This window comes from Mus pahari, chromosome 12 (assembly GCF_900095145.1).
Source record: "Mus pahari chromosome 12, PAHARI_EIJ_v1.1, whole genome shotgun sequence".
Lineage (NCBI taxonomy): Eukaryota > Metazoa > Chordata > Mammalia > Rodentia > Muridae > Mus > Mus pahari.
This window is the reverse complement of record NC_034601.1, coordinates 33,341,755-33,359,750: the sequence shown is the minus strand read 5'-3', so window position 1 is coordinate 33,359,750 and position 17,996 is coordinate 33,341,755. Positions and strand designations below refer to the sequence as shown.

At 50.3% G+C, this 17,996-nt stretch overlaps 1 protein-coding gene across 2 annotated transcripts; it reads right to left on the bottom strand.

Annotated features, from left to right (window-relative positions):
- Positions 1-177: 177 nt before the first annotated feature.
- Popdc2 (popeye domain containing 2) lies at positions 178-17,033 on the bottom strand. Of its 2 annotated transcripts, none has more exons than XM_021210098.2 (4): positions 16,299-17,033; positions 10,695-10,803; positions 6,305-6,713; positions 178-2,767 (listed from the first exon to the last, which is right to left on the bottom strand). In XM_021210098.2, the coding sequence occupies exons 1-4, from the start codon at positions 16,787-16,789 to the stop codon at positions 2,682-2,684; spliced, it is 1,095 nt and encodes a 364-aa protein (XP_021065757.1). In that variant the 5' UTR covers positions 16,790-17,033; the 3' UTR covers positions 178-2,681. The 2 variants fall into 2 exon arrangements, with proteins under 2 accessions (XP_021065757.1, XP_021065756.1); XM_021210097.2 differs by having other exon boundaries at positions 2,679-2,767; positions 6,164-6,713.
- Positions 17,034-17,996: the final 963 nt, after the last annotated feature.

Sequence of the window (17,996 nt, the reverse complement as noted above, 5' to 3'; positions counted from 1 at the left end):
GTCTCTAGCTGCATATGTAGCAGAAGATGGTCTAGTCAGCCATCACTGGGAAGAGAGGCCCCTTGGTCTTGCAAACTTTATATGACCCAGCACGGGGAAGACCTGGGCCAAGAAGTGGGAGTGGGTGAGTAGGAGAGCAGGGTGGGGGGAGGGCATAGGGGACATTCGAGACAGCATTTGAAATGTAAATGAAGAAAATATCTACTAAAAATTAAAAAAAAAACTAAGCCCTTTCCACACTTGATCTGCACATACTTCAAAGTGCACATGCCGTTTGTACAGCTTATGTAGATGTGTAAGAGGAAATACCCATTATAGCCCAAGGAACAGTTAGATTGCCAGATCCCAAAGCTTACTACAGTGCTACAGCAGCTACTGTAAGGAAGCATTACTAATGGATAGGAACACAGAACGGAGAGAGCTGGGATGTAGTAGCTCGGGGCTACTGCAAGAAGCAGGGCAGTGGCCCAGTCCCAGAAAGAGCTATGGGTACAGGGGTGTTTGACTTATGACAAAGGTGGTGATGGATGCTAGCATCATGGTTAAAATAACCATCTCAGTAACAAATGTCCAGGCAACTGGGAACCCAAGTGGGCTCTGGCTTCATGCCACGCTCTGAAACCAAATACAGGCTGACCCTGCCTTCATCGCGAGCTGTAAAACAGTAAAACGTTCAGAAGGATGAGATGGGCACCATCCTCGGGGGAGCAGAAGATCCTCAAACTCGACACAGAGAGTACTAACCTAAGAAAAGGGAGACACCAAGCCTGCGGTGAAGTCAAAATGACTGTTCTCCAAAAGATACCATTTAGAGGAAAAAGAATGTATTTGGGGGAAATGTGTAAAAGCTAACAGAATATTTTAAACCTGATTATTTAAAGCATCTCTACAAATCAGTAAGAAAAAAAACAACAAGCAAATAGAGAAATAACTAAAGAAACAAGACTAGCCTCTTCATAATGGGAAACACTCAGACAGAGATAGAGGGCGGGGCTGGAGAGATGGCTCAATGGTTAAGAGCAGCTGTTATGCAACCAACAAAGTGTGGAGTTCAGGTTCCAGTAGCGGTGGAACAAGCCAGGTGCTCTAGCACTTAACCCCAGCTGTGAGGAGGGGCAGCAATAGGAGGGCTTCAATAGAAAAAGAAAAAAGCAGAAAAGAAAAAGTATTCAACCATAGTATTCATCAAGAAAACGAAAAGCGTAACCACAATGAAAAGCTGCTATGCACACCCAAAAGGCAAAGGTTGGAAAAACCAATCACAGCCGCTCGAGAGGGACTCTCAGACATTGCTGAAAGGAACGCAAGTTAGTACAACCACGTAAGGAAACTGTTTGGCTGAATCCACTGTAGTTCAACACGTCTGCACCCAGTGCCCGATGCCTTGATGGTACCACTCCTAGGTACATGCTGAAGAAATGCACATATATATGCATACCTAAGCCTGTGTCCATGGATGTCCACGGGAACCCTGAAAACCACCCAGATGCTTATCCATGTTAGAATGCATGGGGACAGCATGGTGTACTCACACGCTAGAGAGCCAACCCCTGGAGATGGAGCAAGCCTCCCCTTCGGTTAGTCCTCAGCTATGGGGGTTTTCTCAGTCTGGCCCCAGACAGGCTGAGTGAAGAGGCCTCAGAGGTGAAACCTGCTTCAAGCCTGTGAGTGCCGAAAGCCGCACTGTGAGAAAGAGCACGGAGCTGAGTGAACCGCCCCAGCCGGTCCCCAGCTAGCGTGGAGCTGTGTGAGCACCATCTAGCCACCCCAGCTGGTCCCCACCTCATGAGCAAATCCAGTCATTACAACTCTTTGAAGCCACTATATGAGGGGTAGATCACACAGCATTAGGTAACCAGAATGTACATCGAAGTTTTTGAGGAAAAACAAAGTGAAAAATATTCAGCAAGGTATGTGGCATATACCTGTAATCCTAGCATTCAGGAAGGAGAGGCAGGAGGATTGCAAGTTCGAGGCCAGCCTCGGTTGTAGTAGGGACATATCGACTTAATCAAAAATAAAGAGTCAGAGAAAAGGAGAGAGCAGAATATATTCAACTCGTAAGCCATTTTTTAAATATTCGAGGAAGGAAAACTCATTGGCTAAATTTATAAAATGCTTTTAAGAACTAAAACGTAATGTTAGATTCATAAACAGGACACAGCTATTTGTGTTTTAAAATTAAAAGTTGGAGGGAACAATTGGGATTTAAATTTTTCTATTTCAATTGAAAATTAACTTTGGGAATAAAATAACCATGGGTAAAAGTTGCTGGATCCTTTCAGACAATTTAAAGCAACAACACGTGGAGAGGCATGAAGTGTTTTATTGTGTGCTTGCTTGACGATATGTCCTGTCATAGGTGCTTTACCCAATCAGCTCATTGGATCCTCACAACAACCCTATGACGGACGTAAGTTCATAGCCTCACAGACCAGGTTCAGAGGCCATGTAAACCTGGTGATGTCCTGTAACCCATAAAGGATGGAGTCAGGCCTGGTGCCTCTGGACCCTCCTCCTGTGAGGAAGGCTCCTGAAGGTGAGTTTCTCCACGTCACGTCCAGCCCCCACCTTGCCACACATCTTTCTGGAGGGCTAAGAGGAGGGGTGAGAGAACAAGTGGCCATCCAGGGAACATGGAGGAGCGCCATTTGGCCACAGAGACGACAGCTCTGTGATCCTTAGAGCTCAGGAGTGTGAATTGGAGCCAAAGGCGCCTGGGATCTGGACATAACTTGAGAAGAGTTCTGGAGAGGACGTCTAGAGGCTGTGGAGAGAAATCGAAGAAGGATGTCAGCACATGACTCCAGAGGGGTTGCCAGATTTCACAGGACCCTTGTACAGTTTCTATTTCCTCTTTAGACCCCAGTTTTGACTGCACCCCAATGCCTAGCCATGAGCAGTTGTGCCTTTCAGTTCTGTCATTCTGGAACATGGAGGGGTCATGGAGGGCTCACTTCTGAAGTCATCTAGGTCCATTCTCTTGGTCGGTAGGTGAGAGCCGGAACCTCTTCCTGAGTGCTCAGAAGAAAGCACTCTACTTACTACTTACTGCTCATGGGCTGTGCTGCCTAGTTCTGGTCAAGCTGACACAGGCTGAAGTCATCTGCGAGGAGGGAACCTCAATAAAGAAATGCCTCCGGAAGAGCCAGCTGTGGGCAAGCCTGCAGGGCACTTTCTTAATTAGTGATCAAGGCGGGAGGACGCAGCCTATTGTAGCTGGTGCTGTCCCTGGGCTGGTGGTCCTGGGTTCTACAAGAAAGTAGGCTGAGCAAGCCATGAGGAAGGAGCAAGCCAGTAAGCAGCGTCCTCCTTGGCCTCTGCGTCAGCCCCTGCCTCCAGGTCCCTGCCTTGAGTTCCTGTCCTGACTTCCTGGATGATGAACAGCAATGTGGAAGTGTATGCTGAAAAAAAAAACAAAAAAACAAAAAAAACCCTTTCCTTTTCAGGGTGGGAAGGCAGAGGGTAGGTTCCAGGGAGGGAAGGAAAAGCAGTTCCTTTGGCCGGGGTGCTTCATCACAGCTATAGAAACCCTAAGACATGGATGATGAAGAAAAACCACCCAAGTCCTGAACTGAAATTTGGAAGGCTTTGCAAGACGCTGACTTTTATTTCTACAAAGAGACGGGTGGGAAGATGAGGCCAGGCCGGCAGAGCAGAGCTGGAAGAAAGACCTGGGCGGAGAAGACTGCTGCTCTGGACCTCACCCACACAGGGGATCTCCGCCAGCGCGCCAGCGCCAGCGCCAGCGCCAGCGGAGCAGCCACCGCTGAGGCCCCGGAGCCTGCTCTCCTGCGCGCCTGCACCTAAGAGCAGAAATTCTGCCCAGTGGCTGTTTGCTTGCACTGGCAGCTATCAGCTGGACCAGAAAATACCAACAGCAATCCACAACAATCAGCTTTCATTCTGAGGGAAGAGTCTGAGTGAGGTAGGACAGATCTGTCTCTGGCAGAACGCATAGCCGGGGACAGCATGAGGTACAGTCACCAGGCAGTTCTTCTGAAGCTCCCGGATGGATGCGGTCTCTCTCAGCGTCCTCCCAGGATGCACTGCAGTTGGGAGAGGATTCTGCCAACCGCCAAGCTGGAAACCACTTCCACCGGGTTCCATTTGTTATTGAGTTGTTGGAAGTGCTGCCCCCACCCCGACCCCCAGTCCCCACCAGCCTTTTCCACAGGGTGGGAAGGCAGAGGGTAGGTCCCAGGGAGGGAAGGAAAAGCAGCCGACGGTCACACAGAAGCTGCCTAGCATATCACCACTATGTGTTCGCCTCATTCTGAACACTCTGTGGTTTGAAAGTAAAACCCGCCTGTTCTTTCCTTCCGCTCCACTATTTAAATAACACAGGGGACGGACACACACAAGGAGATCTGGAGGCCAACAGTGGTTCTGGGATAGATCCCATGATAATTTGGAATCATCCTTATGGGGAAAAGGACGTCAAGACTACAAGTTAGGATTCCACCATGTGATGAAACTTGGATTGCTCCTGGGGTGGGAAGAGCTTGTGCAGAGAGACCCCAAGACATCCTGCCATTTTGCACAGTGAGCTAGACTCCCAGAAAAAGATGCCCCAGAGGTGCTGCGGTTATTTCTAATGCTGACACGGCGTATATTGTATCCAGATTTGCTTTACTGTGGAGCCAGCCACATAAGTTACTAGTGTCCTTCAACGGTGCCTGTCCCCTGACATCTGGGAAGCATTCCTAGAACTGGGCCTTCTCAGGCCCTGATTTGAATGGATTCAGAATTAGCAAAACAGAGACACAGGTTGCTTAGGGCAGAGAAGAGAGAGTCAAGCCGGAGACTGGGGCAAAGGGGGAAAGAGAGCAACCAGATCGCTAGACATCCAAGCCTCAAAACGGGAGAAGTCAGGGGGCAGGTGGGGATGGAGAGGGTGAAGCGTAAGCAAGAGGGATGCTTAGAGCCACAAACCAAGACGGCAGGGACAAGCAGGAGACAGGAATGGGAAAGAGCCAAAAGAAGAGCAGAAATCAGCGCTCTGTGAACTGAAGAGGTGGGAAAGCAGGCTGGACAGCATGAAGCACCCACAGCTCACACTGGTCAGCAAGGAAGGGGGTGTGGAGGGACAGAGGGCAAATAAACAGGAAGGTACACTAAGTTATCCTGGGCCTCGGAGACTTGGATTACACCACAGGAAATGAGAACGTCCATATCTCTAAAGCCAGCGTCGGTCTTCATGGCCTTGTCTCCCGATTCTCTCATTAGCAATGTGACTTGTCTGAAATACGCACGCACTCATTCACACTGTGTGCCTCGGAGGCCTTCTGTGCCAGACTGGTTCCTCACATCTGGGGGGGGGGGTGCGTCTCTAAGAGTGCCAGGTTCGTTTGTGCACCCCTGTCACTTAAAATGCCTCCCAGGTTGTGAACAGTGGGGCTTTCCTCAGAAAAAGCCGAGCCCTCGCTATGGTTGGGTAGAGTCCAGAGGAAAATGTCAAAGTACTGAAGGATCAATCAGGAGGCCGTGAAAGCCACTTCTCAGAACTACCAAAACACAGCCTTCCTGGTACACACTCCTACGAGGGAAATCCTGTTCCCAAGGGGACACCACCTGGGTCACTTGCCCACACGCGTGGGCTGCTGGGAAAACCCAGGCTGTCCTACATCTGTCTTAGGAATGTTTTAATCAAGGCACTGTCTGAGCCTCACCCGAGCGACCAGCACCGTCTGCCACTGGGCAGGAGGGAAGGAAGATAGGGCCACTTGCTTCCCAGGCTATTAGCCTGCCATCACCAGTGGCTTTGATTTTAACAGTCCTTTCTAGTGAAGACTCAATTAACAGCTGCTTCCCAGAACTCTCTGTGTGCCAGGGACAATCAGTAGGGCCATGCCAGCATTCGCTTCCCCTGAAATACATGCCACATGCAAAAATCTCCTTGGCCCCAGCAACAACTTTAGCTATTAGCAAAATCTAGTCCCGCCCACCCTCAAAAGACGAGAGCCCATTGGCCTGCTCTAAATGCCAATCAGCCCATTCTCCACAATGTAACCACAACTAATCATGAGTAGGTTTTAGAAATCTTTCATACCACACATGCATTTGCGTGCACAGGCAGCGTTGAGTTCTAGCAGTGAGTGAGTCATCTGAGGAGTTCAAAAGCAGTGTGAGGAACAAGGCATATTCGCCTCGGCATACTTACATAGAATCCTGAGCGGGTGACTGTGCCCGTGTTAGTTCCGCCCTCACCTCATGTACTCCCCATCGCTCCTATAATCCATAAACGACTCTGATCCCGAAACCTCCTCAAAATCCTCCAGCACCAGACTGGTGGAGTCCTCACCCAGGGTGCCACTGTCCGGCCTGGGCATCCTTGCCCGGGGCAGAGGCACGGGGAAGTTGGTGGTTGCTGGAGGTGCGGAACAAGGGGGTGTTGGCACGATGCAGATGGGCCTGGCCTGAGCAGGGGACACAGCTGCCTCGAGGGCTTCTTCATCATCTTTCTCAGACTCTGGTTCCCCGTCTGAGTCGGAGGGACTCAGAACATGGTAGAGGCTGGGAAGGCGGATGTCGAAGCGTAACCCAAACTTGGCAAACAGCTTGTCATTGAGGGTATAGAGCTTCTCCGAGATGTCATAGCCCAGCAGGGCTGAGAAGAGGCGGGAGATGTATCGCTCTCTGTTCAGAAGAAGGTGGAGATTTTTCCGGGGCCAGGAAATGTAGCTACATTCGGTCTCCGCGGTCAGTGTTACCTGAGGGGTTAGGAGCAGAGAGGGAAAGGTTTAAAGTGCAGAGAAACAGGCTGCTATTTTGACATGGTAGCTCTCTATGGTTTAGCTGGGGCGAAGTCCAGGGTCAGGCTTCTTGTGTGCACTGTGATGTGCATGGCCGGTGTCAGGGCTGAGGTCAGAATCTTTGGCAGCCATTATTGCTATCAACAGTGGACCCGCAGAACGGAGGACATGGGATATGCAAATTGAGGCTCCAGGAGGTGATGGGCAGCTGAGCAAGGGACTGACCTTAGCTCCTGACATGGGGCTTGCGCACCTTAGAGGAGAAAAATCAATGTCTGGGAAGGAGATAACTTAGTGGTTAAGTGGTTGAGCATGTGTGTAAGGCCCAGGGTTGAGTTGTGTGTGTGTGTGTGTGTGTGTGTAACTAAAAGGGCTGGGGAGAAAAGTTTACTGAAAGAAAAGGCTACAGATTAAGCATGCTAAACTGTATCAGATGGACAAAGCAATGGGTTCAGGTCCCAGAATCTGCTCTTGGTTACAAACCAAAGGATCTCATGCTCTGAGGAGGACTATAAAGGCACAGAAAAAGAAACTCAGGAGCAGTGGAACAGGTCTCCTTCCGTAGTTATTTGAGGACAGAGGAACGTCTGTGTATTCGCCGTGCCCAGGATGCAAAATCGATTACACCAGCAGGACAAAAAGGCAGCTGTCAAGGCTAACCTTTACTGAGCTCCGAGGATGTGAGTATGTGCCAGGCATTGTAGTGAGTATTTTTTTTTTTTTGCTGGTTATGAAATATGGTTCAAAGAATTCTCTGTTAGAGACTATATTCATCTCCTTTAACTCTTGCCTTTCAGGGCTAGAAAGTTGGCTGAGGGGTTAAGAGCACTTGCTGTTCTTGCAGAGGACCTAAGTTTGAATCTCACATCCACACCAGGCAGCTCACAACTGCCTCTAACTCCAGCTCCAATGGATCGAACACCTCTGGCTTCTGCAGGTATCTGCAATCATGTGCACCCCCCACACACACAATTGAAAATAAATCTTAGACACACACACTTAAAAATAAATCTTTTTGCTTTTTTTTTTTTTTTTGAGGCAGGGTTTCTCTGTGTAGCCCTGGCTGTCCTGGAACTCACTCTGGAGACCAGGCTGGCCTCGAACTCAGGAATCCACCTGCCTCTGTTCTGCCTCTGTTCTGCCTCTGTTCTGCCTCCTGAGTGCTGAGATTAAAGGTGTATGCCACCACCACCTGGTTTAAAAATAAATCTTGTAAAAAAAGAGACACCTGACTCCCTCTCACTCTCCTCCCTGCCCACTGTGCCCACCTGACTTCCCATCCCATCCTCTCCCCGTCCTCCCTTCCCACTATGCCCCTCCTCTCCTCCATCCGGCTTTTGTAGAGCATCTGATCGCTAACAGGGCCCTAAATGAGTCATCAGGACCAGAAGCTGGGTTCTGGCTTCAGGTTTGCCCCTGTACCAGCTGTGAGATGAGACATCCGTTACTCTCCTGTCTGGGCATATTGCCTCCTGAGGGGATTCTGTTTTTTTTTTTTTTTTTCTTTCTTTCTGAGGGGATTCTGAAGAGAACACTCACAGTCTGTCCATCACCAACAGCTGAGCGAGTGGCTTTCACAGTCTCTGCCATAGCCTGTACCCTAAATGTCTTTATCGGCAAGTCCCAGACAAGAAAATCTCTGTCAGGCAGAGAGCAGATGAGCCTAAGGAAGACCTGACCCAAATGCAGTCCATGTCCAGAAGGCTCTGGACAACAAGCATGGGCGTTCCCCTGTGTAGGCCGTTACCACTTCTTCTGTTGTTTTTAAAGAATAAAATAACTTTTTTGTTTGTTTGTTTGTTTGTTTTTGTTTTACTTTTTTTTATGGTTAGCTACCCTCTTTAATATTTGCTCCCCCTATTTAGTGCTGTAGTTACAAGAACACATTATCATGTTCTGCTTTTTTGTGGGTGCTGGGGAATCTTAACTCAGTTTTGCATGCTTACACAGCAAACATTTACCTACTGTACCATCCCCCTAACCCCCAGAAACCTACTCTCTTTTTTTGAGACAGGGTTTCTCTGTATAGCCCTGGCTGTCCTGGAACTCACTCTGTAGACCAGGCTGGCCTCGAACTCAGAAATCCACCTGCCTCTACCTCCCAAGTGCTGGGATTACAGGCATGCGCCACCACTGCCCGGCAGTCACCTACGTTTTGATTGGTCCCATGTGCATACAGGACTGTTTGTAACAAAATTTTGCTAAGGTGAGAGCGTACCTAGGTAGAACGCGAGTCAGGTAAAACAGGTTTCGGATTGGAGGCTAACGATGGACTCTGTGGGCTGCGCCTGTGCCCTGCTCTCGACGAATACGAGAGCGACACAGGGCCAGCAGCCTGCAGATCTGGTGGGCTGTGCGCTTGAGGGGTGTGATGGGATGCGGAGATCTGTGTGAAATGCGCTGTGAGTTAGGATTTAGGCAGGAACTACAATTGTTCTTCCAATCAACAAAACTACATCAGAGGCAAGGTCAAGATGAACTATAACGCAACACTTGATATCTGCCAAGAGGAAATGGGACTTTACACAGCCAACAGCAAGGGTGTGGAGCTCATTGCTTCTAAATGAGGCGAACACTTGAGATATAAATGGTGGAATACGAGCATGCTTACATTCCAGGCAGAGAGGCCATTTCGGGTAACCACCCTTCCTTTAGAGCTCAACCCACCTGCTCCTCCCTGTCAATGCCACAGCCTGCTCTGGCTGGTTCTAGCCACTCAGGGCTCTTCTGTCATTCTCCTGGCCCGAGGGAGTCCCCAGAGAATGCCTCTGGGCAAAGCAGAGAGGGTGGAGATGGGACAAAGGTTCTGTGCCTGGAACTGGTCAGGGGCTGCAAGACTGCTTCTCTGACGATATCGCCACAGAGCTAGGATTAGGACGGAAGCAGGACCAGACAGTGGCATTGCCTGGCATGTGTCTGTTCCCGGGTTAGCTCAGATGCTGGCTAGAGGACTCTCTGGAGATACGTAGACCCCAGAGCAGCAAACTGTCTGGCAGAGTCCCGAGAGGGTAGAGGGGGGCACTCTTCTGAGGGTCCAGGCTCTTGCTTGGGCCTTCTGTTCCCTAGCTGAGTACATGATGCCTTAGCTGCCCTATCTGTCAAACAGCGGAACAGTAATATCCAATCTAGTACATTGTATGTAGGATTCAGAGAGGCAATAAAAATGCAGTGTGTGCCACATGCTGGCTATCAGCAACCCAGATCCACAAGTGTGAAGGGCTGCAGGGGGGACGGCAGGGGCGAAGTGGCCGGGCTCCCCCGAGGCTCATGGCTGAACCCACAGAGTCTTCTGAGGCACCAACTGCTCATGGGTAACCAGTTCGGCACAAACTGTCCTTGGGGCCATCTTCTGGAGTGTGGAGGTAGAGACAGACACAGAGACAGAGAGATGGCAATGCCTCCACACCCTTAGTATAGTGAACAATGTGCACACAGCCAGTGTAAACCAAAGGAAGTACTCAGACAGACAGACGGCTGCAGGAAGCTGTGGGGCATAGAGGTCAGAAGGTGAACCTGGGTGGCCCTCATAGAGGAGTCCTGGGGAGCATGATGGTTTGTTAGAATGCATTTCAGGTACAGGGCAACAGAGGGGTCACATTATGAGCAGCGTGTACCAGGAGGGCTGGAGCTGCTAAGAGTTTCGGTTCCCCTGAGTAGGATAGCTTTTTTTTACCCTGTGGGCATTAGTCTTTTGGAAGAGTTGTAGGCCCATGGCTGATGTGACTGTCTGTCAGGGACCAGAATCACCCTTCCCTGTTCCCCAGGCTCGGGAGGCCAGGCACTCTTCTCCAAGAGAAGGCAGAGGCCACGACCCCGCCCCCTCCTAGCATCACATTTGGTGGCACTCCAAGGGCAGATGGGAGAGAGGGGGAGGGAGAGGTAGCAATGCTGTGGGCTTACAGTGGTAGGTGACCGTGCTGCCACGGGGCTCCTTATTACCTGGAAGGTCCCCTCTTCTGAAGGATGCAGTGATTCCCATTCGGGTGAGTCCATGAACTGATACGGAAAGATGTAGTGCAGAAACTGTCCATCTTGGCTCACTCGAACCCTGACAAAAGGAGAGAAGAGACTGAATGGGGGAGGGCAGTGGATGCTCTCTGCTGAAGCTGCCTATTGCTGAGTAGTCGAAACCCTCCCGCAGAAGTACTCAGCTAAAGTGTGGGGAGCCAGAGCAGGTACGGCCCAATTAAAGATGGAGATGAAGCTCGCACAGTCCTCGTCCTGTACTTGTTTTTCTATTCCACAGTGCAGGACAAGAGTCCTGGGGAGGGGAGCGAGTTGTAAGAACACTTGGGGACCTAGCAGCGTGGGCTATGCGTACATGAGTCTAGCGTAGCAGCAGGTCATGTGTGTATGATCTCATGGGCGGCCACTCGACAGGTGGGAGGCTGTGGCAGGAGGATTGCCGTGAGTGGGAAGCCAGCCTGGCCTACATAATAAGTGCCAAAGCAGAAAGGATAGAATGAGACCCCCGTATCACCACTACCGCACCCCAACACCCCACACACCCCACAGACTCAGCGCATACCCCAAAGAAGGAGGAGGAGAAAAGGAAGGGATAAAAGAGGAAAGAAGGAAGGAAGGAAGGAAGGAAGGAAGGAAGGAAGGAAGGAAGGAAGGAAGGAAGGAAGAAAAACAGGAAGGAGACAAAACCTCCTGAAAACCCCTTAGGCGTGAGCTTTATCTCAAAGCAATTAAAAAACCTCTCTGTGGGTGAGTTATGGACATTATTAATTTAAAAATCTCCCCAGTAATCCCACTATGTATCCAGGATGCAAACCACCGTGCTGGGGCTCTGCTGTGCACTAACCACATGTGGCTATTTCAATCGAGAGTTACATTCATTAAAATTAAATACAGTTAGCAGTCGGCCCAGTTACTCCGTCACACTAATCGCACCCCAAGCATGCGTGGTGTGGGGCTGCGGTATGGCACAGCGGGGATGTAGAATGTCTCTGTTGCCATGGGAGGTGCTGCTCTGCCTTTCCCCTTCCAGGGGGGGCTGCATGGGGAGCAGCACGCAGGACAGCTCATGTTTGCAAGAGAAAGAAGATAGCCTGTGAGGAAGGCAGACGGCTGCTTCACGCGTGCCTGCCCACTGAGGAGTCACCGCGGTGATGTAGAGCAGACTGATTTTCTTTCTTTCTGAGTTTTACTGCAGACTGATTTTCTTTCTTTCTTTCTTTCTTTCTTTCTTTCTTTCTTTCTTTCTTTCTTTCTTTCTTTCTTTCTTTCTTTCTTTCTTTCTGAGTTTTACTGNTTTCTTTCTTTCTTTCTTTCTTTCTTTCTTTCTTTCTTTCTTTCTTTCTTTCTTTCTTTCTTTCTTTCTTTCTTTCTGAGTTTTACTGCCAAGAAACCAGATGGTCAGGAAAAGTGCATGGTGAGCTTAAGGTCACATGGCTACCAGGCATCAGAACAGAGTCCATGTTCTCTCACCGTGCTGTCATGTTACGGGAGGTTTGGGTAGGTGGCAGTGGACACGTCCAACATCACCCCTCTCTGCCTTCACCAAGCACAAGGCCACAAGATCCTAAACACCTCCCTCACTGGTGGTCCCGGCATGCTCATCTAGGTTTCTCTAATGTCACTTCATTGAGACTTTAGAACTGGTTAATGTCACTGTGCCTTGTGCCTCGGGCAGAGACAACTATCACACATTGGTTAAACTAACACACTCCTGCATTCAAGAACTAAAACCTTGTCTCTCAAATAAGAGGAGCCCGGCATCGCAAAAGGATGCGCCCCAGCCGACCACGGGAGAATCTAAGTCATACAGTACAGCCAATAGACACGATCTTATCTTACTCCAGCCTGAGGCCTAAGCACATACCTTTGCTTAAGTTTGAAGAGAAATCCTTTTCTCTTTCTAAAGGACCCCACCTCACATCAGCTAGATAGGGTTTCTGTGGCTGTGACCAGGAATTCTAACTAATTTAAAAAATTTTTATGAATATGATTATTCCGTCCTACCAACCTGTTAAACAACTGCTCTGGCCTTTCCTCGGAGCACAGATTTGCTGTACATCTCAGGCAGGGTAAGCAACCCCACTAATGTTGTTTGCTGGATCTCTAGCCTCATCCATCTAGCCATCTCTAGCCAGCATCCACCCTGGTGCTTTGCCTCTGCAGAGTAGGGACCCGCATTCTCTGAGGGTCTGGTACGGTACCTGGCACACCAGCTGTATGCCTGCATAAAGTGAGTGGTTTCTGGATGTGGTGTAACATCTAAACGGAGATTAAGATCCAGTCCTAGGCCTTTTCCTCCATTCCCCAGAAAGCTCCAGTTTTCACACCCACCTCTTCTAAAGCGAGTTGTGTCAGGCAAAGACGGAAACAAACGAGCCCACCTTTGTGGCCCACGTGGGCCACGCGCTGAGAGGAGGGAGCTGGCTTTCCATCACCTCTGCAGCTGTTCTCGCTAAACCACTATTCACAGAACCTCCCGTGTTCCTGAAGACTGAGGGCTGCAGAGGTGGGTAAAATCTGACCCTGGCCTTTGAGAGGTTCACAGCTCAGTGGAAGACTCGAGCACGTGAAGAACTGGCTGCAGGTCAGTGTGCTGAGTCCTGGGGTGGAGCAGGCTCACAGGAGAGGGGAACGGAGGAACCTTTTCCTTTGCAGGGCATAGGCTTCTCACGATGACATTCCGTCTGGGTTCTGAAGGATAAACGGGCTATGATGAGCAGGTAAGTGTAGAGATGGGAGATCCTATTAATGAGAGATCCTATTCTCAAATACCAGCTGCTCTTCTTCCTCCAGGCCGTTGGAGTTTTAACCGGATGTGTGGCTGCACAGCTGAAGACTATGCCTTCTTACATCCTTTGCTGCTAGGTCCTGGCCACTGGGATATTAGTACCCTTGAGTCTCCCCTAAATGAATGCCTGGGTAGATGTGTGCGCATGCACGCCACTGAAGACTAGTCATTAAGTAGTTACCTATTATATGATCACCTAGAGAAGAAAGTTCTCAAGTCACAGGAAGGACAAAGCCAGTCTCTGATGGCAGGAGCACACCACAAGACCAGGAAATGCATACAGACTGCCTGGAAGATGCAAGAGGAAGTGAAGGGCCGCATGCTGTCTTTAGACCAGTTTCTCTCAGGGCTGGGCTGACTCCTAGCAGGAGTGTGTCTGACCCCCAGAAGGTGAAGGTCTATAACTCACTATTTCCCCTTGGGAATGCCAGATCCATGATTAATCACTATGGCACATAATTATTATTGACTTAAGCTTCGTAAGTTCAAGACAATGCTTGTCACATCTAATACTGGATCCCTAGTCTTAGTGCCCTTAAAAAAAATCCACAGAAGGCAGGGGAAGGGAGAGGAGAGATGAACAAAGAGAAAAGGTGTCTGTGTGTGTCTATGTGTTTGTGTGTGTGTGTATGCATGTGTGCACATGTGAAGAAAAAGCATCTCTAAGGAAAGAAGACCCCAGGAGAGAAGGAAGCCAGCAGCATGTATCATTTCACCTCCTCATCCCCTCAGGTAAGGGAGTTGGTTCCCAAAGCATGCTGCCAAGCCGTGACACCGTCTGTCTAATGTCTCAGCAGGCCAACGGGCACACCAAAGTGGTTTTGAGCTGGTGTGCTGTATTCTTTATCGTTGGTGTTCTCCTCGATCACGTGAGCAGCAGGTCATTTCCTTGCTCTGTAATAGCTGCCTGTTCTGGAGGGCTGTGCATGTGGGATCTAGTGCCGTATGCATCCTCTATGAAACGGAAAGAGTGAGCATAGCTCAGGAGGGCGGCAGGCTTTGAGGAAGTCTCTTTGTTTAAGGGTTGCCTGTCCTTGTCAAAACCAAACAGAAAGGCTTCTGGGGTTTGAACCAAGGGCTCCAGGGCACACTCCCCATAGGCCAGGGTGAGCTGCGCAGGAGCCTGCACTTCCGGGCACATAAGGAGTCTCTTCTGTCCCTAGAGGTGTTCAGTACCCCACTAACCCAGGCGCAGTGATTCTCTCTGAAAACCAAAGCCCAGACATAGACAGGAAGCCTTCTCCCTCTTGCCCACTCAGCAAAGCTGACAGAATGGCACCGAAAGACAACAAGTCACAAAGAACACCGACACAGTCCTGCCCAGACCTTGAAGACCCAGGGGAAACCTAAAATGGCCTGATGTCTAACTGTTGATGCTTAGCTTACTAGGAAAAGTTATGTAGAAAGACAAGCCTTGCTTTACCCTTCTTGGGGGCTCGGTCAGTTTGTCACAAGACACCAGAGCCGTATGCTAACGGTATGTTTCTGCCGCCAAATGAGCGTCCTACACAGGAGAGGCCAGCCTCTGCTAGCCTCAGCAGGGGAGCCATGGAGGGCAAATAGCATGCGTCCCATGAACAGAGCGCCATACGTTCATTGTTTGTCTTATAAGCATGGGACTGAGTAATGAGCACCTAGTTACGACCATTGTGTGCCTGACCATCTTTGTTTGCTCTCCACCGCCAACTCTCCCTCCTTCCCTTCATCTTTTGCTTTCCCTTTTCTCTTCCTCCTTTCACTCTTCTCTCCGTTTCCCCTTCTCTCCCCCCTGCCTTATCTTTCCTTTTCCCTGTCCTTTGCTGTAACCAGAATGTTCTGATTACCATCCTTTTTGACCGGGCAGCATGCTTGGTCTCCATCGAGGTGATGGAGGAGGGGCTCGTCTACGGTCAGGTGCTATGGGGCAATGCTTCAAAGAACGCTTGGATGCTTCCAATGCGTGACACACAGAGCCAGCCCCCAAGGTGGTTTCTCACTGAGCATAAACAGCCACTGTTGCCATGGAGGCTAACTGGACAGACGCACTCTGACCCTGAAGCCAGCCAGTGTCCAACTCTCCCTCTTCCGCTGAGGCACAGGTCTCCACCGACTTGCCAGCGAGGCATCTGTGGGCAGCACTACTCTTCTGCCACCGCGGGCCCTCTGATTACAGGGTAGACTCTCAGTAGAACAATGGGTCTGGGAATCCAGGCGGGGCTTGCTCCTCTCTGCGGCTGTCAGCACGGGGGCTACACTCCAGAGCTTATGTAGGACATCACAACTACAACAAGGCGTTTCCTTGATGCCCTGGCAGGGCACGGGGGTCGCTGGAAACCGCCCGGGTTTTGTTGTTTGTTTGTTTTATTTCCTGCACATAGTGGGTGCTTCACAAATGTTAAACGCATATGGAAGGAACAAATTGATCTTACTGAAATGGCCATTTTTCTAATGCTCGCAGAGGTTCTGCACTTTAGGCATCCCACATTGGTGTGTGTGTGTGTGTGTGTGTGTGTGTGTGTGTGTGTGTATCCATTTTGGGTCTGGCCTTACCAGCCCTTCCGGTGACAAGTAAACACAGTCACCCTGGATAGCGTAGAAATTGCCTCATGATCTAGCTTCCTCTTGGAAAGTGTCAAGAAAAAGGAAGCAAACTCACTCCTAGGGGAAAAAAAATCTTTCTGGGTTTGTTTGACTTTCCACATCCGTCCCTTGATGAAAGGGGACACAAAATGGAAAGGGACACTAGGGAACAGGAAGAGTGGGTGGGGGGCAGGGGGCGGGGAATTCCAGGCATGGACAACACAGCTTACCGGCCAGAGAGGAGCAGGGACAGGCGGTTGATGGGGGTCTCCCCCTCCACGGCGTAGGTCTGCTCTGTGGCCAGCGTCAAGACCTGCTCATGGCAGCAGTGGACAATCTCCTTGTAGACCTGCAGGGGCACCTGCAGGGGCAGGCACAGTGTCCTATAGAGGAGGTTGAATTCCTCCGGGAGGGTATTCACCCTGACGCGATATACCAGCTGTGCCAGCTGAAGCAGGCAAGCCACTGTCAGGAGGACGTTCCAAAGGACGATGTCTAGCCCACAAGCATCAAACCAGCCCCACAGCACGCAGCAGAGGTAGCCTGGGCCCAGGATGCCGAAAAGATAGAAGCATCCATACACTCCACTGCCTGCCATGAAGCCCATAAGCAAGAAGCAGTTGGCCAGGTGGTAGACAGCTCCTTCCACATCCGGTTTCCAGCTCCTGCACACGGGCGGCTGCCAGAGGAGCTGAGCCACCGAGCTGCCATTGGCACTCATGTTTGGGGCTCTCGAGGCCTTTGCAGGCTCCGATATGGTCTCCACAAAGGAAACTGGGGGGAAAAAAATCAGTCAGTCTGTCCTCCCAGTCTGGCGTCTCACTACCTTTGCTGGCAGGAACGCTTCTGGTGGCTCTGAGAAAGAACGCCAGAGCATAGTACACTTCATGGACGCCTGAGAGCCTGAGTTTGTTGTTTGGGATTTTTCTTTTCTCCTCTCTCTCTCTCTCTCTCTCTCTCTCTCTCTCTCTCTCTCTCTCTCTCTCTCTCTCTCTCTCTCTTTCTCTCTCTCTCTCTCTCTCTCTCTCTCAGCAAAGCTCTTGTCCCCTCCGCAGTGCTCTGGAAAACCTCTTTGGCTCCGGCTTTCTTAAGCTGGTCTTCATATTTAGTCCTTAGCAAACAGCATGCATGGTCCTGAGAGGAAGTAGGAACTGGACACCACAAGCTTCAGCAACACGGGACGAAGCAGCAGCAGCATTCTGCTCTCTGTCGTTCCCAGGCAGAACGCGGAGTGGAGAGCCAGCAGGGGAAGCACACTTGTGTTCCATTTGGAATGCATGATCTCTTGGCGCCGGAAGAAAGGGTGACCCCAAAGGGATACCATGTTTGGAATTGGAATCCAAGAGGTGCTGGCAGTGAAAGAAAACAGGCCAGGCAAACAGGCAGACTGGCAGGGCACTTAGCATACCTCCAGGGGACAAGATAAGACCCAGGGTCAACAGAGGCAGGCAGGGAGGGTCAAAGGAAAAGCAAACAGGGAATTGAGGTCTATGGAGTGGGCGGGACACAGCACTGATGTCCTGGGGGGGGGGGGTTTGGGGGTTTTGCGGGGGGGGGGGGGGGATTTGGGGATTTGCAGGAGGCAGGAGGGCAGTTCAGAGCAGGAATACCTGGGACTACTAACAGAAACGGTACTGGCAGGGAGAACCAGAAAGCCCTGTGAAAGGTTTAAGATACTCAGCAAACATCGTTGTGCAGTAATTTGACATTCCTTCAACAAAAGCAGCTGTGTAAAGTAGCCCCCTCAACTCTAAGTTGACACTCCTCTGCAAATAAGTACCCAGAGTAATAGTTGACGGTAACACAGGACATAAGTCACCATCCCATCTAAACACCAATAACCTCAAGTTAGAATGACTGCCTAGGAAATAAATACTCCTTTGGTACTCAACCTCCACTGAGCAGTATATATACACATTCCTCAGTCA